The 23,971-nt window shown below is 43.1% G+C and overlaps 1 protein-coding gene across 1 annotated transcript in view; it reads right to left on the reverse strand.

The window, feature by feature from the left end:
* Window positions 1-6,410: 6,410 nt before the first annotated feature.
* IPO11 (importin 11) overlaps window positions 6,411-23,971 on the reverse strand; it is a 350,536-nt gene continuing 332,975 nt past the window's right edge. The window contains exon 30 of the mRNA XM_019517805.1: window positions 6,411-7,438. Within this exon, the coding sequence (XP_019373350.1) occupies window positions 7,274-7,438 (165 nt within the window). The 3' untranslated portion in view covers window positions 6,411-7,273. The remainder of the gene's footprint in view (window positions 7,439-23,971) is intronic.

The raw sequence follows: 23,971 nt of genomic DNA on the forward strand, positions 1-23,971 counted from the left end.
TTGTGGGGGGGGGGGGGGGGGAAGAGGACTTCTGTTTCTATACAAGCTTAGACGCCCAAGGATTTGATGGCACAAAATTTGCAAGTGATGCCTCTGATTTGAGAAATGTATAACCCTGATCTGAATCAGGCACAGCTTGTGCAAATTTTCCAAGTCTCTAGTACATACTTCTAAAACCTGAAGCTGACATTCCTTTGTTTCAGTCCTAAAACTCTCTTGAGCAGAATGGGCTACTTTTGCTGCATTATGGTAGCTCTTTAACATAAGCCAATAGTCTGATGAGATATTTTCATTTGCAATCTAAAACTTAATTTGGCCTCAGATTTTCAGCAGGGAAAAAATGAAACAATTAATGACCAACTTCTCTAGCTCTGCAAGGGATGTGAAAGTTAATGAATCAGTATACTTATACAGAGATACGTTATAAGTCAAAACAATAAAAACAGTGCTATACAGCTCTTATCAGCCATTAAAATATGTCATCCCTAATACAGACTGTGCTTATAGTCTTTGTTTTATTATGATACAACAGAAGCAGTTAGAAATTACAAGGACATAGTAGCACATTGAGCCAATTCTGCTGAAGTCAAGGCCCTGATGCTATCAAACATAAAATGGATTCTGCCAACCTTCTATGTGCAATAAAGAATTATTCTTTCCCCCTTTCTTCCCCCACAAAATTACAAAAAAAAAAATCCAACTAACTTAAGCCCTAATTGTATAACAATGTTTTAGGAATTTTGTACATGATTAGATTTTACTGGATGAATGTGTAGGTGAGCATGTAATTCAGTGGATGGCCAAACTGTACAAAATTTCAGAACAGCTTCAATTAGATCCAGATTTAAAAAAAGCCTGTATGTGATGGGAGTGACGCAACAACTTGCAAGGAGGGGATACAAAAACGTATTCAACCATTGCAGTTAAATCTTGGAAGTAGTTGGTAGGACACAATTAGGGAGTGGTTACATATGTTCTCCAAATGTAGGAGATAATTACTTAATATAGATGCATCTGTTTGCAAGTGAATAGTAGTAATTAAAGGTAACATTTTCAAAAGTAATTAGGCAACTAAAGATCTAGTTTGGCATTGAGTAGAATTTTAAAAGCATCTAGGTGCTATCTGTTTCTTTACCTTTATTTTATCCTGTATTTACTTCAATATAAAAGGCAAACCTAAATATAAGATGACCCCCCAATAATTAGATTCTATATATGGCAAACATATAAATGTTACAATTTTCTAGGCATAGAATCCAAGTATTTGAGGGTTGTCTTAAATACCAACCTCTCCCCACTTCCCACCCCTCCACCGCTACAGCAGGGAAAGCAGTGGCTGGTGGGGGGGAAGCAGGTGGCCCTCCTGCCCCACGTAGCTGTCCTGCTCCGCTGGCATCTGCATGCCTCCACCCCACCTCCCCACAGCCTCTGCCCCTCCTCCCACTCTCTGCCTTTCTTCCAAACTCTCCCCAGTTTCTGCCCCTTACCCTCCTGCTCCCCAGTCTCTGTCCCTCCCCCCCAACTTGTCAGTCACTGCCTTTCCTTTCCCACCCCCCTACTGTCAGACACTGCTCAGGCTGCTCTGTCCCAGAGAATGAAACTCAGATCTTGCCTGGCCATGCAGCAGTGTTGGTGCTGCTGATTGGCTGGGCAGGACAAGGAGTTTCCATGTGCTCCATGCCCAGGAGAGACCCCCACCCAAGCTGAAACTGAGCTGTACTTGACAGTAAGGAGAAGGGGTAGGAAGGGAGTGAGTGGTGGAGAAGAAGGTGCAGAGGGGAAAGCGGAGGGAGGACAGGAGGTTTCTGTGGTTCTGACTCTGGCCCTAACCTGGGCTCAGGGCCGGAGTCAGTACCACATCACCACTTGTTCCCTACCCTGCTTTATATGCAAATATAAGACAAAGGGCTTTTCTCCCGCCTTGCTGATGTGGGGGATCCTTGTCCTATAGCTAAGTAAATACAGTAAATACCTGACCCTAATACTATACTCCTACGCTCAACTGAAGTAAATACCAAAGTTCCCCTAAATTTTAATGTGCAAGATAAGGGATTCCATAGGAGCTCCCCAAGAATGCAAATACAAGCTTTTCTTCTTTTAGTGTGAAAGATAGAGGCATGCAACAAACAGAATCTTTTCCCTTTTGTTACTGCAGCTGCCCAGGTAATCAATAAATAACTAATGCTATTCTAAATTGTCTTTGAATTTAAAGCTTGCAGTTGGTTTTTCTGAATTGTGTTTTGCTTGACTGCACTTTTCAGTGGATATTATGATAAAATACCTTAATTCTGTCCTTTGATGAATGACCACTGAATTGAATACTGGGTGACAGCATCTATTGAAATTGATGCAGCAGAGTTTACAGGAATGACTCAACACAAAGGAAAGCATATCATAGATTTAGCTATGGAAGATGGGGGGGGGGAGGTTGGGGAAGGGGCAAATAATTTTTGCTGACCACAGTAAAATTTTGCTGATAGAAATAATCCAAGGAACTATATCTGCTTATTCTCAGCATGGCAAACCTAGTTTAAGTAGTGCCAAACCCTGTAAGAAAGGTTCTTTTCCATTTTTTTTGAATTAATAAAAATCAGAATTACTCAGGTGTCTCCTTAAGACTTCTCATTTCCATTCTCTGAAATCCAAACTCAGACCTTTCTGGAATTTATTGCCAACATTCCTATTGGGGTAGCAGTTTGTGGCTGGCAGAGCTAAGAAAAGGCATTACATTAGCAAACATATAATACACAGAGACTCTGGAAGACAGTCACTTGTATTGATATTCTTTTGCTGAAATCAATTATGGATTAGTGGATACTCACAAGTATCTGTCATTTTGCTCAATAACTAACCATTGTAAGAGTTTTGTGTGATTTTCAAAATGATAAATGATCATATTTTCTCACACAGAATATGCCGCCCTCAAATAAGATACACATTTTGTTTTTTTAAAGGCAAAATGAAGAAAAAAATAAGCAAGCATGGTATTTTCTTAGGCAGCTGCAGTGCAGAGAAGCTAAACATTGTGGGTAATCTATTAATCCCCTACTGCCAGATGCTGCAGGTAATGGTAGCTGTGCCGAAGTGCCTGGCCCCTCTTCTCTTCTCAAGGTAAGCTGGGTGGGCAGCCAACTTTTGTAGTATAAGCTTTTGCTAGGGGAAAGATAATGGCCAGAGCTGGTAGCAAGGAAATCCCACGTGTTCACTGTGCTGCCACAAGTTGCAGCAGGTATAGTGTTATTTGCTCTTTCCTCTGGAAAAGGCTGGAACTGCAGAATCTAGCACCGTATTTACTTGAATTTAGATGACCCTGAATTTAAGACTACCCCCAATAATGAGATTCTATACATAGAAAATATAAAAATTTGTTCAATGTATAGAACCTAATTTTGGGGTGGTTGTCTTTAAATAAACTCTCCCACTGCTGCAGGGAGACAGGAGTGTAGGGAGGGCAGGCAGACTGTTCCCTGCTTGTGCCTGTCCACCCCAGCAGCCTTGGGCCCCCTCTTCCCCTTCTAGTCCCTCCTGTCCCTTCCCCCGGCCTGTTTTCCCCTCTCCCCTTTCCCATCCCTGTAGCCTCTGCTTTCCCCTCCTTCTAGCCTCTGCTTTCCCCGCTCCCTCTCCCTTACCTTTGCTCCATACTAGCAGTCTCTGTCCCCATTCTAGCCTAGGGCTGGAGCACAGCCTCAGTGCAGCCCTTGCAGCCACACAGGCTGTGCGCCATTGCTATGAGGCTGAGCTGCGGCTGTTCTTCATGCGCTCTGACTGGAGCCTGCTAGTGCAGAGCAAAAGTAAGAAGGGAGAGGGACAGGTGGGGTGCAGAGGCTGCATGGGGGTGCAGGCAGAAGCTGCAGCTATGGCCCCAAACCCAGGTAAGGGATGGAGCCCGAGCCACAGCAACCACCTGCCCCCTTCCACCCTCATACTCAATTCTAAGATGAGGGCCCCCCTCATGTGAAATGAGGGGGAGGGGGAATATTCTTAAGAAAAAAATAGAAGTTTAAAAAAAATAATGTTAGGGCTTAGGGACAACTGCTTGGAACTCTCAGCTAAAAGTCTTATTTTCATCTACACATTTCAATAAACAAAAAATCTTCCTTCCGCATAAATACAGCACTTTCTACAGTTTAAGCAGATATTTTTATAAATCTGCTATATCAGTAACTAAATCTGAAAATCCATCATGAAAGAAGTACATTCTGTAAGAATTTCTATCTTCAAATGTATTTATGCACTGGTTCAGGGCTGTAAGTTGTAGCCATGCTGGTCTAAGGATGTAGGCAGACAAGGTTCTTTGGGTAAATCTGATATTTTTTATTAGACCAATTTAAATAGTTGGAAAAATTCTTCTTTGCAAGTGTTTGGGTACAAATACCCTTTGTCAGGCTGAGGAAGCATCTGCAATTGATCTGTGCCCTTCCTGGATGGAATGGATAGTAAAGAAACCAGAGGCTGGCGTGCATGCAAACAAGGCAGTCAGTGAAGATGTAAACTGAGGAGTCCGTGGGTGAAACAGGTTGGTGGGGGAGGGGGAATGAATGTAGCTGGTAAAGAGTGGAGAGGTATCTGGGGAGTCAGATATTAGGCAGGTTACAATGCATCATAAATTCAAAGCCCATATTTAGTCCAGAATTTTTTTATATCCTGAAAGGTGTTTTATGCATTGGAAGTTTACAGTCACATTAATGGAAATAGCTGTTTTGTAGAAAGTAAGTTAGAGGGGACTATTTAGTATATCATATTTAAATGTATTCTAAAAAATGTATTAACAGTATGCTGGTTAATTCATGTTAAGCAGCTTTTAGTCTGAACCTTCAAGCCCAGAAGAAAAATACAAGGCCACTAAACTTATAGTGAAGAATTCTCAATAACAGCATTGCCACTTACAATCACTGTACTGCCATTCCTTATGGATAATATAAATGTTTTAGAGGACCCTCATTCTCTTAATTACCAGCTACTCTAAAAATAACACCATATAGATTAAGTCAGTCAGAAGTGAGGTATCTTTGGAAAGTTTAATTGAAACTTTAGGAAGCATCAGAACATCTAGTACATTTTCTGTTTTGTAGCATGCACAGGGGCAGTCAGTTTCCCTGTAACATACAGTATCCAGTTTTCTGGAGAGATATCCTACCATACATTTTAATACCATATTTGCAGCAGTTTTCAATGAAGTTGGTTTCTGATATCAAAGGGCAAAGTACATTTTTCTCTCCTGAGGATGAAGGCAGGAAAGAGAGAATGGCAGAAATCTTTGTGTTACTAACAGAGCCTGGAAGACTACTCTACCTATTCTGTCTCATATACTATTCTTATTACCATTCATAGGGTCTCATCCAAAGTTGAGGAGCTTTGGATAAGATCCTTAACTCTTCTGGAGAGGACTCTGTATAGCAACATGAAGAATGCCCAGCACTTCCATTCCTTGCTAGGTTGATAGTTTGTACCTACTGTATATTCAAGGCCCATCAGCCTAAGCAAACCAGGACAGGATAAGAAAGTAGGGGTGGACTGATAAGATTTTCTTGACTGATACCAATAGTCAATTATTCACCAACTATATCAGCCAATAATGATCTGATAACCAATTTACTTTAAAATGAAAAACATGCAAGGCATTAATAAACTTTTTTTTTGGCACACTTCAGCAGCCTCCTATGTCACATGTATCAGTGTTCCAGTGCTCTAAAATGGCAGTGGGGGAGCTTGAACTAAAGTTCATCAAATTGGTTTTAGTTCATGTGCCACCACCATTTTTAAGTGCGGGGACACTTTTAAGTGGAGCAGAGTTGAGCAGGGTGATGGCAGATGTGGGCTGCCTGTTGCAGGCTTGGGACTCTCCACTCTGCTGCCTTTGCTCTGGGAGCATTGTGCTGGCCATGCCTGCCCAGCTGCCCCCACTGCTGCCAGGCAGGCAAGAGGTGTATGGCTGGTGCAAGGCTCCCAAAGTAAATACAGCAGAGAACCCCAAGCCCACAGAGAGCAGCCTGCATCCACCCTCCAGGCAAATCTTGCTCCTTCCCTCCCCCACGCCCCTTCCCCACCATAGATTTACCTGCAGGGAGCTGCTCTCCACACTGCTTAAGTGTGATCCTGGCCATGTGCATACATGTGGCCACGCACATGCATGCGGTGTCCCCTGCATCTTGCTCCCAGCAGCCCCAAGCAGGACCCCTTGCAGGCTAGAATGCTGCCCGCCTGCAAGGGGAAATCCATAATTTCCTGAGGGAACCCAGGCATCTGGGGGCCCTGACCCCATAAGGGAGAGGGAACCCAGGTGCCCGTGGTCCTGGCCAGAAAGCATAATTATTGGTAAACATTAGCAGCTACAACGGCCAAAAAAACCCAATAGCTGATGGTCATTTCCCTTTCTATCGGTGCCGATCCAATAGGCAACTGATATATTGGTGCACCTCTATTAGAAAGCAAAGTTAGGTCTCCAACATACTAGAGAAGTGTGTTGCCATTACATCACTGGGCTCTTGAACTACTTATTTAAGTAGAAAACATGCTTGCAGAAAATAAAATGAGGCAATATCCCTTTTCTAACAACCTTCTTAATATGTGGATCAGCATCATGAATAACATGTGAAATAACATACTGGGTTGATTAATTTGTTTTCTTTTCAAATGAAAAACTGTTTTTACCTCCCTAAGCATGAAAATCTTAGGAATGTGTCTGTACATGTGTGTACATAATATATAATATTAAAATCTGATTAAAGACTTAATGTCTTAATTTCCTGCTGTCATGGTTCTGCTATTTAAATGGCTATGCAGACTTATTTTATTATGGTTTCATTAACAATTAAAAAGTGTAAGGCAACCAAACTGAGATGTCATCATTGCACAAAAATATTTCCAACAGCAGCCTTTACTTTTTCTCAAAATGTTAAACAGCACAGAATTATGATAATCAAAATCATTTTTTCTAATAGTAAATTAAACAGTTTGTTGTTACTTAACATGTCAACTCATGCAAATCATCTTTCCTCATATATATAAAATTACATTCTCTTGTGAAACAGGTTTGTAAACTTTAGTTAAAAGCCAATTTACCATTTATTCTTTCAAAACTTCAGAGAGGAAGAAAAAAACAGTTTCATGGTCTCTGATTTGTTCTTTATTTTTTTCATACCAGTTACTATCAGCTGTTAAGCAGGTACTTGCAGATAAGTTGGAAGGCTAGATTTCTTTCTTTTTAAATTTATATATACCAGTATATTTTTGAAAGGGAAAGTTAGACATACAAAAACTTGTTTCTGGTTCTTTAGAAGCCTTGTAAAAATCCTTGTAGTTGTGCAACTATTTCTGTATCCACAGTTTCCATAAGTGCCTGAAAACCTTGTTCTCCGAGTAATTCCTGTTGTGCCTTTAGCTTCTCATAGACGAACTGCTGTAGTGACACCGTATGTACTGGGTCCTTCAGGGCGAGCTGTACAGAAGAGATAAGAGAAAAAATATAGTAATGCAAGCAAGAGGCAGTCCCAATGCATCTGTGATTCACATTCATCTTATTTATATAATCTTAGCTGGAGTAACAAATAACTTCTGCTTTCCACTGCACTGTTGCTGAGAAATAAAAGTCTTATTGAGTCAAATTTTTCCATGGAGGTACTCACATTCAGTTTCTTCTGAAGAAAATTAAGCTATAATTTCAAACTAATTAACACTGGTTCTGAAATCATGGACAAAGCTACTTTTGCATTTCTATAAATTCTTTCATTAGATCTTACAACAGTACAACTGAGTTATAGTGGATATTACCACTGTGGCCACATTAGGAATGCCATACTCTGAATTATACAGATTTTACAGATGAGGAATCATAGGTTAAATTCAGCTCATGAAAATTACCAAAATTAGCTGGAGTGATGGAAGCCAGAATCATAGACTAATCATAGACTGTTGTGCTAGGCAGTGTACAAAACACAAAATTAAATCTCTCCCCTTAAAGAACTAAGCGGTTTCGTAGCACTTCATAGCATCAAACTGGCACGCACATTAATGCACAAATCTTTACTTTCTTGTTCTGAAGTCTGTTTCACAAGGGAGGAAATTTAGACAAGATACAAAGTCATTTGAAGCTTGGAGACCATTACAGTCTGTTTCAAACCAAGGTTTAGAATTTAAGATTAGAAGTTAAACTTCTGTCATGCTAACACTGTGTGAAGAGGCCCCCTTCTGATGCAAATAAGAAAACAGTTTGCAAAAGATGCATTTCCAGACACCTTTTTTTCTTTTGTGGGTCATTCATTTAAATATTGACTAGATACTTACTCTTTGGCTTAGAAACCAAATGAAGTCAGGAGCTAGATGAAGTCATATATTAGATAAACACAATCCTACTTGTTAAAATGATTAACAACTGCCTTTTTTACTACACATTTTTTGTGCCTCCTGCTAAATTTGCTATCTGTATTGGAACACTAACAAGTAGAAATTCTTGGATTTTTAAATTAACCACATTTTAAAAAATCCAAAATCTCTAATGTAGTGGAAGAAATGTCAACATTAAAGTCCCTTGCAGACATTCATTTAAATGCACCTTAGGCTGTGATACTCAAGCCCAACAATCATGCACACACATGCATGGCAGAAGGCACAATTTGGCTTACACATTTGGGGCCCAGTCTGACAATCAGCTGATTACTGGCCCTGCAGAGACCACACTGGGGCCAGTCCCAGACTTTGGTGCAGTCTCTGGCCAGAGACAATAATCAGCTGATTGTCAGTCTGGCAGGGACTACATGGGGGCCAGCCTAGGCCATATACTCAATTTAAGTTATCATAATATGTGGAACATAATATGTATGCACATGTAACACCCTTGTTATTATGCTGCGATTAACACGTTGGGCACTTTTACACATGCTCCAGGTGCAGGGGGGGATGGCGCTTTAATTAGAGCGGCTCTGAGAGGTGCTTTAATTAAAGCACAGCTGCACCTAAGGTATCAGCATCCCTGTGCTTAAAAATGGTAGTGAGGGAGCATAAAATTAAGCTCATTGTGATGAGCTTTAGTTCCAGTGCCACCGCCAGCATTTTCAAGTGCAGGGACGCTGATGCACAAAACACAGGAGGCTGCTGGAGCACAGTAATTGCCATGCTCCAGCAAACTTGATAAATTGAATCTGCTCTGACGTGCTGGAATTCCAATGCATCAGAGCAGCCTCTGCACTTTCATACAGGCACCCGTTAATCACAGTGTAAATATAATGTGTAGAAGGGGCCCAATGTATATTTACAATGCAACAAAGAATTTTAAATGTAAAATACAACTCAATTAACTGTAATACTGCTACTGTGACACTAAAATACGCATATTATATGGCTGCCTATTATTCTTGTTTTATGATAAAAATAAAATTAAAAGAAAACTAGAGCAGAAAAAGAAGTATGCCAAAAGTCCTCTGCAGTATCCCAAAAGGGCAGTTCACACTATATTTATTACGAACAAATAAAAATGAAATAGCAGACTACTTTTCACCCAATTCACTTAAATCACTGCTAAGTTTTCTATTCTATTGTGGTCTCTGGCATTCAGCTCCGTGTGTTCTCTTTTCCCTCTCCATTTTGGTCACCTTTACATTTAAGTTTAATTTAGTCATCCTCTTACTAGTTTCAACACTTATTTCTCAACCTTTGATCCTCTTCCATTTTGTATTCCAAAACCTTTTTTTTTTTGTGTGTGTGTTTTTTTTGTTTTTTTTTTTTTTATATAATCTGATCCTTTTGCTACCTCCCTTCTAACTCTTCTACCCTTTAACTCTTCAGTCCCACTTACATCTTTCTTAAGCATTCCTTGTACAGTAGATTTCTCTGTACATATATTATTTGGCTTCTATATACCAAATTTTTGCAAACTGAAATATACCATCTCTTCCTAATGCATACTGAACTTCACATGCCCAATGGTTTTTGTAAATTTGCATTTTAAAGCAGACACTGCCAAGACTTAATCATTAACACATTAGTAATATGAATATGGCATATACCTAAAAAGGCAAATACAGTATTGTACATCTTATGGGTCAGTACTTACACACAGTAATTTTGTGCACTGGGTGTATAGCTTTGCCAATCTGCACTAAAACTTCTTGCCACAGACTGTGAGAACCCACTTCTGAGCCATTAACATTTATGAAAGTGTGTGCATATCTGTCTGTTCTAGTACTCTACAATCAAGATTAGAAAATGTCCCTAAGCTCAACGGTCCCTCAGTTTCTCTCCGAATTGTGAAATACATTTGGAGAGGAAGTTTTTAGCAAGTTGACGATTCTAAAAATGATGAGGCTGTTAATGTTCAGATGGCACAGTGCTGAGTTTCTCAGGCTCCTGGCAGATGTTAAAATAATGACACAATCTGGCATGTGAAGACTGTTATACTCCATCCGAATCATGCACACTACCATGCTGCATGTGCAGGACAAGACATGCAATGCTTGGGATGAAGCATAAAATTACTCAGAAACTAACTGTATGGCTGCTGGGGCTGAACTGGGACCCAAGGCTGCCCCTAGCCTGACTCTGCAGATCAGGCATAGGTGGCTATGTCCTGTGTGCCACAGCAGCCCAGGTTCTAAAAAACACGTGTGCTGCCCAGGGCACCAGGAACCCAAAATCAAGGAGAGGCTCTCCAGCCCTGGGCTTCCAGAGCCCCAGGACTTTTAAAAACTGTGCAACTGAAGTGTTTAAAAACCCTGGAGCACCAGGAGCCCCAAACCAGATAGCCTCTCCCCAGACTTGGATTCCCCTGTTCTTGACTTTTAAGTACTGCACATACAGTTTAGTTGGGCTGCAAGTGGAGTTTTAGATTGAGGGTACACTGGGCCCCAATCTTCCACCAGGATCGGGCACAGGGTAGCTCTGGTTCCTGGTGGGAGATCAGGGACTGCCTGCAGATGACATGTTAATTGTGCCATAAAAGTAACATCCGCTAGGGCCCTCAGACACATTTTAAATTAATTTTAACCTACACTAATTTTAACCTGCACTAATTAACATTTGCTGACAAATTCTCATAAATTCATTTGGAACTCAAATAGTAAATACTGTGCATTTGGAAGAGAGATAATGGGCTCTCTGTACATGAAGATTTTGAATTCCTGCTTAGGTACAACGCTTAACTGAACTTTAAGTATGGAGCTGCATCTAGTGCTTCTAGATTTATGTCACACTCTAAAACAGAGAATGACATTTTAAGTTATAGTATGTCCAATATTATTCATCTTTACAATACTTAGTTAAATGAAAAAATGATTACTCAGGAAAGATCAAATAAAGTAATGAACATGACAACCCTAAATGTACACTATTCAACCATAAAGCCTATGTGAAATGTCTAAATATTGCAGGGTTCATGTGAAGACTACAGATTAAATAATCTATATGCTACAATTTGGGGGCATCTGATTTGGACTTCAGGACTACTTTAATACTGATTTGGTTTTATTTTAAAAATAATAGATTCAGGTAAGCTAGAACCTCATACTATAAGGATCTAAATAATTTGACAGCTTAAGTCATTTAATGCAGTACAATATTAATTACACATAGCTTCGTAACATGTATTCTGCTAACACAAGTGAGAAACTATAACAAAATGGCTTTATATTAGCATAAGTATCAAACATACCATTAGACTGTTCGGGGACTCATTAATTTTTAATCTAATGTATTTGTAAGCTACTAGAGGTTCGGTATTATACTTCACATTCATCAGCACAATCATCATCTGCTATCTCTAAGGCCCCCTCTACATGTTACAGGTATCATGCAATTAGCTGGTTCATTGCACAGTTACCTTGATATCACCTACATGTGCAAAGTACCTATGACATCACAGAAAGCTCTAGCTAGCTTTAAAGTTATGCCTAGAAAATGTCTACTAACTTTATAGCTGGTTGCTATTGAGCTTTAATTTGCATATTTAGCAGAGACTGGGAGCCTGTCAGCTGTTACTGCAGAAGGTCTCTTCTCCATCATGCAGCTCTTCCTTGCATACAAGAAAAGAAATGACTGCACAAAGCTGCCATCACAGATCTGAAGTCCTCTGTTTATCTCAAAGACAATTACAGAATGGTCAGTAAGAGCTCCTTTCCATTAAAACACAAAAACTTACATGTGATACAAAGCAGTGGTGTTCAATGTATGGGCCTGTGGGCCAGAGGAAAAAGCCTTGCATGCTGGTTTGGGCCAATGTGTGGGACCAGTCTGCAGCCTGGATCTAATATGCAGGGGGGCCTAGCACCGCTCATCTGGTTTGTGAGGCCAGACAGATTGGGCACCACTGATACAGAGGGAATGTCTTGGCACACTTCAGTTTCTATGTGCAGTTATTTTTTTGCCATGTTACAGACTAAATGATTTCCAGAATGTCACCGTTTTAATACTTTTACATGCAGAGAAAAACACATTAAAAATAAGATTTCTTAGAAATCTTGTTATTTCTTGTTTTCAGTATTTGCAAAATATTACATTCAGCAAAATGGTTATCCAACATACCTGTGTGGCAAAATTCAGGTTTACTGCATTAAATTATTATTGTATTTATTCAATTCCGAGACAACGTTTTTTCCTCATTCATCATGGGGAAAATAGACTTACCTTAGAATCAAGTACCTGCAGGCAACAGTGGGTCCTGCACTACTTTCTGGATCTGTGCCAATTCCCTTGCTGTTCTGTTTCCCTGCTTGCCCTCCTCCCCATGTTGCTGCATGCTGCACTCTTGGGTCGCTCTGCACTTGGTCAGCACAGAACTGGAGAGCAGCAGGATGCAGCACACAGCTGGAAAGTGGTGACAAAATCAACCCTGGGTCCTGCACTGCTTTCTGGATCTGTACCCTTGCAGCTCCCTGGCTCCCTGCTGAGGGCAGGAAGGCGGCCATGTGTGGGTAGATGTCAGGGGACAAGGTATAGGGAACAAGGTGCCGCAGAGGAGCAAGTGGCATGGAGGCAAGGGTTTGGGGTCAGGTTGCCTGCCTCCCTGCCACTAGCCTCCTTGCTGCTGCTTTCCTTGCTGCAATGGTAGGAGGGGGATGAATTTAAGTCTACCCTCCAATAAGTCTATTCTTTACACGGAAAATTATAAGACATTTATAATTTTCCATGTAAAAAATCTAATTTTTGGGGGGGTGGTCATCTTAAATTTAAAATAATCTTGGATTCAGGTAAATATGGTGTATTATTTATGCCACATGAGATTCTGTATCATCAAGACCTTTTCAAAGCAGAATTAAAAATAAGCTACCTTTCCCTTAAAATCCTTAATTTCCATTTTAGTTTCAAGAAAATGAATAGTGCTCACTACTGAATCCTGAAAGTTAGATGAATTGACACTTAATTTTAATTCAACACCTCCTGGGATGTAATGAAGATGAGTAGGTGATTCTGTAAGAAGCCTACCAATTTCTTAGCTACTAGGAATTAGGGCTGTGCCAAGTTTCAGACCCTGATTCAATTCGGCGGAGATTCGACTCCATTCGGTGGCCAAATCTCCAATCCGAATTGAATTAGGAGACCCTTTAATCTCTCTGAATTGAATTGGAACTCTCCGAATAGATTTGGTGATTTGAATATAAACACAACTCAAGGTACCAGGCAGCTCATGAATGCTGCTGGGGTGGATGGAGCATCCCACAGGAGCGTGGGGGGCTCCCCAGTGCGCTGGGCAACAGACCCAGAAGTGGACCAGAAGCACTTCTGGTCTACTGGGGAGCACGCTGGGGGCTCCCCTGCACTCCCCCAGCTTGGCGACTGGTGCCTCCTGGGTCGGGCGGGTGGAGGCACTCGGGGTCCCCCTGTGGCTGATTGCTGAGCCAGAGGGGTGGGGCCACAGCGCTTGGTGGTGGACCCAGAAGTGGACTGGAAGTACTTCCGCTCCACTGCTGGGTTCACCACCAAGCATGCGGGGGGGGCATGCTCCTGTGGGATACTCCATCTGTCCCAGCGTTGCACTGTTCGTGAGCCGTGCCTGGTACCTTGAGGTATGTAGAAAAAACATATAAAGCTGTGTCTATGGCTGAATCGCTGAGTCTCCAAATCAGCATCAAATCTTCAGATTCGGCCGAATTGAATCGGGTACAGTGATCCAAATCAATGAATCAAATCACTGTCACCAATTCGGGCCGAATCTGAATTGAATACAGCCCATTTTGCACACCCCTACTAGGAATCCCTGGATGAAAAAAAATATAATTAGGAGAATGCTTAGGCTGGTTAGCTAATCTTTCTGACAAAATAATTAATACATTCACTTTACTGCTTACTGATAGTTTTAATAAACTGTCAGTTACTGTACATGAAGCACAAATGCAATATTGTCTCTGAAATTCTACCAAATGAAAATTATTCCATGTAATCTTTTGATGACAAATTTGCTAAAAAAAGTCATAGAAGGATCTCATGAAGTCATCTAACTCAACCCCCTGCCCAATACAGGATCGTTTCCATCTAAAACATCTCATCCAAGTAAGAATTTGTCTAAACTGTTATTAAATATTTCTCATGGCATCAAAGTTGAGCAGAGTTTTTTCCCCTCGATTTCTAACCTACATTTTTATTTTTGTAATATAAGATTGTAATTTTTTGCCTTGTCTCAACTGTATCATCCTGAGTACATGAATCAGGAAAATTCTATATTGGAAAGTAATTTCCATATTACAAATTAAGGACATGGACAATCTTGTAGATCAGGCATATAATCTGGACACAGTGAATCTTGGTTCTGTTTCCAATTCTGCCATGGTCTTGGTATACAACTTTTGACACGTAAACTTTGAGTCTTGATTATCCCTTCTGTAAAACAGGTGCTACTACTAAACAGAAGCCATGTACAGATGTTCAGTTTCTACTAGAAGAATCACTGATCTCTTGCTAGAAAACAAAAGTATGCAGACATTCAAAATTTTTCTCCCAAAGCAAAATAGGCCATCTGGGAGAAAAAGAACCTGACAAAAATCAGATAACATTATCCCTGGGAGAGTTTTTCCCAGGAGACTGAAAATCTGCATACTCTGGCATAACTCCTCCTGAGGACCAAAAAGAGTGGAGCCAAGAGAAAGGCCCCATGCTTTCCAGAGACCAGGGTTCCCCAGTCTGGAGATGGTATAGCAGGCAGCTGTTCCCAAACCCTCCCATTTACCAGGATGGGAGGGAAGGAGCAGCTCCCTGCCTACTTCTCATACTTTAGTCCCTGGCATGAGAGGCAGGCAAGGCTTTGCTTTGCTGCTGTCTGTACAGTTAGGGAATGCAGTAGCACTGCTGCACCCTCCTTTTGGATTGGAACATACCATGGAAACCACTGGGGACTTTGAGTCCACAAATCAGATGAAAATCCCCCTTACCTTCCCTTTGAAGCTCAGAGGTATGTCCCCTCCTCTCTCCCTCCTAGATCTGCTGCTGCTGCTTTCCCCACTGTTCCAGGTCTGGGGGAAGATCCAGAGCTGCTTCTGCCCACCCCAGACAGGCTTTGCATGGGCTAGACTCACCTTGGGACAGGGACAGAGATAACTGTGGTGGGATAGTAGTTTCCCCCTGTCTGTCCACTCCCCCAGGAGCAAGTGTGGGGAAGGGGAACCCCCTGCCCATCCCTGCTGCCACTGTCCAGTCCCCATCAACAGCTGAACCCAGCCCCTGCACAGTCTGGCTGGGATGGGCACAGGCACCTCTAGAGCTTCCCCTGACCCTCTGGGACAGAGGGCAAAGCAGCAGTAGCAGGTGGGCAAGGAGCAGAAGCGGAGAGGTGGGAAGGAGATGTACCTCTGAGCAGGAAGTGGAAGTAAGTAACGTGGGATTTTCATCTGTATCAGAGACTTAAAAGGGTCCTGAAGTGTTGTGCAGTGCCCACACCTGTTGGGGGCGGGGGGCTGAGATGAGGCTGGGAGTAGGGGCTGCAGCCATCCCTGCAGTATGATTTCCTGCCCTGCACTCCTCTTTGGGAAATCCACAGGCCACATTTTCCCTGCGCTGGAATCACCCCAGCCTCAGGAATGCACAAGGAGAAGGTGAGAGGAGGGGGCTGTGGTTGCAGACTTAGGCTACGGACAGACATTCAAAAAACTGAATTGATTTAATCTTTGGTGGTTAGTCTAACCTGACGAGATAGAACCTATTTGCAAGTGGACAGACATCCACTTTTCATTTTGGAAATGCAGGCACAGAAGGGAGCAGTCCTCCCTTCCCTTCCACAAGGAAGCTGAGCTGAGGGGGAGGAGAGGAATGGCCTGGCCCTACCAGGCCTGAGCATGACTGAGGAGGGGTTTAAACCCCCACCTTGGCCTGCAGGGTTTGGAGGATGGTGGAAGAGGGACCACAGCCAGACAGGGGCATGGCCAGACCTCTATGGTGCAGAAGAAGGAGGAGGGGAAGAGCCCTACCTGCTGTAAGCCAGGAGCAATCTGAGCATACAGCTCTCTTCCCCGGCTCCAGAGGGGGAACTCTTCCCCACCCCCACCGCCATGGGGTGAGGAACGGGCTTTGTGGGGTACTGATGGGGGACACTCCCCCCTCCCACCCCCACTGCCAAGTGGGGAATGGTGCAGCAGCCGCTGAGGAGGGCCCTACCCCTGCATCTTGGGCCAGCCCTGTTCAGCCCCGGTTGGGGCAGCTGCATGGCAGGGCCAGCCCATGTCACGGGGGTGGGACCCTCTTCAGCAGCTGCAGCTCAGTAACAGAGAAGCTGAGCCCTTCAAGTGAGAGCAGCCTGGCCCAGGCTCAGCACACATGGGTGGCAGCTGGCCGGTCGGTGGGCTACCTAGGCTGGTTTGGAGGCACTGGTGGGCCTGAAGCATGGCAGCTCCCTGCTACAGGAGCTCACTGTAGATACACAAGCCCTTGCAGCATTTCCGAGTTGGACCAGGTTGCCCACTGGCTGGCCAGCAGCTGCTCATGTGCGCTGGGCCTGGGCCAGGCTGCTCTCACTGATAGGGCTCAGCTTCTCTGTCATTGAGCTTGAGCCTATGAGGAGAGCCCATCCCCATGGCCTAGGCCTGCCCTGCTGTGCAGCTGCCTCAGCTGCACTGTGGCGGCAGGGCCCTCCTCACTGACTGCAGCTCAGTGACAGCTGCTCCCTGTGCCCAGGCTGGGCCAGGCCAGGTAGCACCACACAAAGCCCCCCTCTCCACTTTGTGGTGGTGGTGGGGTAAGGAGGAGGACAAGTTGCACAGAGCACCTCCCTCCTCACTGAGGAGGGAGGAGGGGGGCTGCTCTGCCCCAGCTGTGGTTCCCTGGTGGGAAGGGGGAAATAAATCCCTCCTTGCCCCCTGAGCCTTAATGGGGCCATGCTGAGACAGCTGCAGTCCCTGCCAGTGGGACAGAGAAAGGACAGGGGGAATAAGCCCCCTCCTGGGCACCCTGACAGAGGCTGCTGCCTCTTCCCGTCCCGTCACTGCTCCGGTGGCAGGGAGCATGGCTCTCTCCATCTCTTCTGCCTTGGGAACCACAGCTGCAGTCTGCTAGCCCTGGCCAGCCACCACCTCTGCCACTCACCCACAAACAGCCAGAGGCAGGGCCAGCCCTGCTATCTGGAGCAAAGAGCACAGCCCAGCCCAGTGCTGCAAAATGCTGGGATGCTAGAGGGCTTTGGTTCAACTTAAAACAGGAGAGGTCTGGGACAGATGTTGCATAAACTGGTTTGACCCAAATCAGTTAAGTCTGCTACTACGTTCAATCAGGTTTATCTTAAATTAGTTTTGGCCATTTTGAAAGTGGTTTATGTGCACTGAATTTATGTTCTGTTCAAGGTTCCCTCTAAGGTGCGCACATGCATGGCTGCGCACAACTAAAAGTGTGGCTGCGCACAGCCTTTTCAAGGCCACGCACCAGGAGAGGAGCTGAGGTGGAGGTGGGAGCCTGGCGTGGACTCCGCGGAACTGCTCCACTCCCCTGCACCAGGGCCGGGGAGTGGAGCACTTCCCCGGAGCCAGTGGAGCCTGCATCAGCTCCCTGCCCCAGCCTTCATCCCTGCCTTGCCTCACCTCAGGGAGAAGCTGCTGCCTGCCCCAAGTGAGGTTCTGCTGGCTCTTGGACACTGCTCTGCTCCCCCACATCACCTTGAGGAGCGAGGAGGCACGTGGTGTCAGGGCTTGGGGATTGGACCAGTGTCCCGGAGCTGGGGCAGGCAGCAGCTCCTCCCCAAGGTGAGGCAAGGCAGGGATGGAGGCTGGGGTGAGGGGCTGGAGCGGGCTCTGCCGCCTCTGGGGAAGTGCTGCACTCCCTGGCCCTGATGCGGGGGAGTGGAGCAGTTCCCCAGAGCCTGTGCCAGCCCCCGGCTCCAGCCCCTGGCCCCAGCTCCAGCCCCTGGTCCCCGGCCTCCCACCCCCAGGCTCCCAGCTCCAGACCCTGGTCCCAGCCTTTGGCCCCCAGCCTCTCGGCTCCAGCCCTCAGCCCCCTTTGGTAAGTGTCCCCCACTGGACCGAGGCGGCACGCTCACGAACCAAGGCGGTGTGCTCATGGACCGCTGCTCCTGAGAGGGAACATTGGTTCTGTTACAGGTTTAAGCCAGTTTCTGATCACTTAAAACAGTTTATGTGCAATGTCTGTCCCTAGCCTGAATGTCTGTACTGCTCCCTCTCCCCTAACTCTTGCAGTGGTGGAAATTTTCCACCAATTCCAAAGAACATTTGTATGCAGTCATTATCTCAGCAAGCTACTGTGCTTTGAGATCTTTGAAAGAAAGGTGTCAAAGAAACACTAATTATTGTTATAATCAGTCTACTACCCTTATTAAATATAAGCTTAGGAAAGAAAAGAGCAACTTTAGTAAGCCATTTCCTGAGAGTAGAACTAGGCCAATTACAATATATTGCAGTGACTACTATTTAATTGGGATAGCATTAACAAAAATTATGCTCTATAGGGATTCATTTGATGTCAAGGGGTTAAGTGCTATTAAACTACATTTGAAATGCTTAGCCTTCTAATTCAAAAATGGCCAACTAAGGATTAAAAGAGAGGAAAGATAACTAAGAAACTATCAAATGGAATAACAAAAATCAACTTCATTATACAGTTTTTCAAGCTGCTTATGAAAAAAATAAATGATCTTAAGAAATCAGGATGGCAGGTAGTCAAGAATGGCACCCTAATCAAGCAGATACTATTGCTGATGATATATGAAACACTTTCATGTCTTTTCTACAAAGCCAGGAAATGGTACTTAACAGTGAAAGAACTTCTAATTTTTTAAAGTATTTATTTGGTTCCTTTCCTTCTCTGTCGTATCCAAGTCCTTCACATACGCCTAATTTGCACCCACAGTACCACTGCTAGAGGTCTCAGTGCCCAAACATTTATCCTATGGTGCATCCAAAAATCACAACCAGAATTGGATGCCATACACACATGCAGGTCCCAAATTCTTGTCCCAAAAGGCAAAGACATGAGATGAGATGCTGTGCCTCAGAGGTGGTTAGTATGACTTTAAGCCACTTTATATCCTTCTAATCCTGAGCTAGAGAGGAAGGGAGAGACCCATGGCCTAATTTACATTATCCTGGAGGCCTGTCTTAACCACTGAAGCCTCACCACACTGCCCAGTAGGCAGCTGCATGCATGCTGACAGTCTCCACAGCATGGTCCTTCCCTTACACTCCACCTCTCCCACAGCCTCCCTGTGGGTTTCAAGAGGGCAGCTTTATGGCCATCTTCCTCAGTGCCAGTGCTGGGAAAGGCATTTTTACTACCTTTGAGTTTTATACCATCACTGTAGCATCCAATCACCTTTGACATAAAAGCGATAGCAAAAGCAAAGAACCCACAAGTCCTTATGGAATCTCTGACATCTCTCTTCTCTCTCTCTCTCTCTCTAAGATCAAATCTCTCCTTGGGCTAGATGATGTATTTTCAACTTTTTAGATTTGATAAATTTACTTTTTTAAACGATAATTTCTTTCAAAGATTTTTAATCCTTAATTTTGTTGGCTGACGTTATTAGGATCCCTTTACCTCACTTCATCATTCTGACATGGTGTAAAAGCACTGGACTACAGTGACGGTATCTCATCCCAACCCTGGAAAAAGTGCACGCTGGAAACAGAACACTTGGGAAAATTATGTGAAATTGAACCATGGAGGCTAGCAAATAGAAAAGCATGACTCCTTGAAGGAGAACAGTTTTCCTCCCACTATACTTCAGATGTACCATCAAAGAGTTTTATGCACTTTTGGAAAAGCTGTATCTAAATGTTGTATGCAATTAACCATAAGCTTGCATTTACCTGGGATCATTTTGTTTATATGATGAAAACTTTTTCCTCCCCCCTTCATTATCTTAGACTGCAAGCTCTTCAAGGCAAATACAGTGTTTTCCTATGTTTGAACAGCTTTTACAAATGACTAATCTCTCTGAGACATTACTTGTATTATTAAAATAAATATAAATTATACAATACTTTATCCTTAATAAATGTACAGTAATACAAATTTCTGTTATGTGTTATATTAATAATTATACTAAAGGCTATAACTATTTTCGTAAATGTTATTTTAGAGGAGACTAGATGATCATGGCAAAATCCATTTATATCATTACTATATAGGCAGTACTCAAAATAATACTGGCAATTTATTTAGTATAAAATGCTGAGTTTCCAACCATCTGCAAAAGAAATGGTGCACTTGAGTACAAATAGGAGAAGTGGGATTAAAACCTCAATAACTCTATACATAAAGGTTGTGTTCTCTCTCACACCACAAAACCTTGTTTTGGCACAAGCTCTCTGGGCTCTTTGGCTATAGATGACAAGTCAGCAGTGGGGCCCTGTAAAAACATAGGAAAGAAAATACACCTTAAACGTTATGAAGTCTAAAATTTACAGGCCAGTGGAGTAGTGTTTCACAGCCTTTGATAGCCAAATTACTTGGTACAAAAGGATATGGATGAGAGAGTCCCCCATCTTCCAATGTCTTTCTATGCTGTCTATGCAAACAGGGTAGCCAGCGTGAGTCACATCCCTCTGAGTGGTGCAGTGGCTGGCTACAGAACTATAGCTGCACCAGTCCCTGACACAGGACTGTAATGAATCTAATCTAAACACTCCCTGACATAGGACTGTAAGTTCCTTACAAAATTTACCCTTACATATTTGTAGTTGCAGAATTTGGGGGGAAAAAACAAAGCACCCCAAATTGTTAGTATTAGGCATCATTGGCTATTATGCATAGAAAGAAAAGGCATTCGCCATTTATTTACTGATACAACATTTTGTAGATGGATACCATGTTGAGATTGCCATGGAAGTGATTGATGGTTTGTTATTATTCTGACAGCTTTATTTCTACTGTAGACAGCTATTTGAAAAACAAGTGTAAATGCAGTTTAAACCACATTCTACAGAAGGACTCAATTGAGTTTTTTCCTCTCAGAAGTTTGATGTAAAATATTAACAGCAAAGCATGGTTTGGAAACACAGCAAACTATTTATTTCAGAGAACTGCTTTTCACAAAAACACCCATATTTAAATTCAAATTGCAAGCCAAAAGTAAAACAGCCCTTCCTACCACCGGCTAGAAGCTGACTTGTTTGTACTGCCTGGAGCTATGGCAGCTTAATTCATCAACTCTGCCTTCCCTGATGGCTAGTTGAAAGAAGTAAGCTTGATCCAACTGAGCCTTTAACTAGCTTTTGAGCTAATTACTCAGAAACAGAATTTTAATGTACTGACTATAATGCTACCCATTTGTGATTATTTTGATTTCCTCCCCCAACGGAATAATTTTTTTCCCCACTGGAAAATGAGTTACTACAAAATCAAATTTTCAATAAGAAAGTTTTATATTACAGAAAAGAGTTGAATTTCCCCTCAGGAAAATGCAAGTTAAATGTTTTGTTTCAGTTTGGGTTTACGCAAAGCAAATATTTTAGGTTCATGAGAGGTCTTGTTTTGGGTCCATATTTGATGACAATTCTGTATTTGAGCTGTGAAGAATGCTTTGTGATCCTTTTTCTGTGTGGGACAGGAGCCCAGACTGGACTATCTTTCAGACTGCACCATAGTTTTTCTGCTGGTTGAACTGCTACAGTACATAATGGGAGATGCACCCATCCAAGGAGCCCAGCTGAGGGAGGTGAAAGAACCATAAAGCAGCCCAACCACAACTGTCATTAGGTTTTGCAGCAGAACAGGGAGGTGCAGTTCAGTACAGAACCTAAATAAAATGAAACTTTCCAATGCATCCAAGTCATTAAAAAATAAACAAGCAAACAAGCTTAAAACTCTTATAACCCTTTCCTGTACAAATCCCTGTATTTCGGTATCTACATGCATTTTCCGTCCATTTACAGTCAATAGCTACCTAAGATGGATACATTTTTGTAGTCTTGTAAAACGCAGACACACACAGATGATACATTTTGTAGTTTTATAAAATGCAAAGAAATGTGTATGTGTGTGTTTCTTTGCATACATATATATGCAAATACATTTTTCATACACACACACACAGGGACTTGGTTCTTCCACACACACACACACACACACACACACGCGCGCATCCATCTATATATATGGATGAATTTTCAAGTGGCATTGTTAACCACATATGGAGAAAGTATGTGCGTGTGTATGAAAGATTTACTAAGAAAGATACATTTTTGTAGTCTTATGAAACAAAGAAATATATACATACACATATATTTATATATTTTTTTCTTTCTTTGTGTTTATGAGTATGCGTACATGTGTGTGTATTTCTTTGCATTTCATAAAACTCAAAAATGTATCTTTCTTAGTAAATCTTTTATACACACACAGTCTTTATATGTGGTTAGCAATGCCACTTGAAAATTCATCTAACATTCATCTAACATATATATTAGGCCTGTGTGAAGTGGCTAGTATTCGCTTCGGATTTGGCCGATTTGGTGGACAGTGACTTGATTCGGTGATTTGAATCACTGGCCCGAATTGATTTGGCCACATCTAATTCGGAGATTCAGTTACTGCTGAATCTCCAAATTGAACAGGCCCCATCCCCTGCCCACTCTCCAAGCCCTGTCAATGGCTGCCCCACCTGGACACAGTGTCCTGGCACTTAAACAAAAACCCCGCCCCCCCCTGGCACTCACCAGCACCTCTGAGGCTGGAGGGTGATCCCTGCTGCCCCCCACTGCCGTGTGCTGCATGGGGGGGGCTCTTCCATGAGCCCTCAGAGGCCCCAACAGCTGCTGCAGTAGCCAGTGAGTACGGGGCATTTTTATTCTTTTTTAAATGCCAGGACACTGGGGCTGGGCGGGGTAGCCATTGACGGGGCTGGGAGAGCAGGCGAGGGTGGGGGGGTGCTCAGAGGACTGAAGGAGCAGGCAGGGGATGGGGCCTGGTGGGGCTCCCCCCATAGTCCCCTCCCCCCCTCTTCCAGGCCCCTCCTTCCAAGCCCCCACCCTACCAGCATGGAGTCCAGGTCCAGCTCCTTGTGGTGGCAAGCAGAGACTGCCCAAATCTCTGCTGAATCAATTCGGAGGCTTCAAATTGATTTGGACCTTTTTATTGGTCTCCCAATTCAATTTGGATTCAGAGATTTGGCTGCCAAATCAAGCCGAAATATATATATTAGCCTGATTTGGCCTGATATATATATTTCAGCCAGAGTAATGATGAGCTTGTCAGGTACCAAATATATGGTTAGCAATGCCACTTGAAAATTCATCTAACATTCTATAAAGTCCCTGGTTCTTCCATATAGATATATATAACTTATCTATATATGTTAATATACCCAACATCATTACTAGCTCATCATTACTAGGTCTGAATTCCAAGTTCCTCCAATGCCTGATTGGCCTCTGCCATTATTTAAACCAACCACAAATTATTACAGCATCCCATAGGTGCCATATGGGCAGCAATGCAATGTACTGTCATTTCATTCTGATAGGCCCCTTCAACTGTTGGCCATACCATGGCTTTAAAGAGATCCTCAGAAGAGAGCCTTTCTGGCAAGATCCAGGATTTTTAGGCCTCTCTGGAC

This window comes from Gavialis gangeticus, unplaced genomic scaffold, assembly GCF_001723915.1.
Source record: "Gavialis gangeticus isolate Ggan-Ray unplaced genomic scaffold, GavGan_comp1, whole genome shotgun sequence".
Classification (NCBI taxonomy): Eukaryota; Metazoa; Chordata; order Crocodylia; family Gavialidae; genus Gavialis; species Gavialis gangeticus.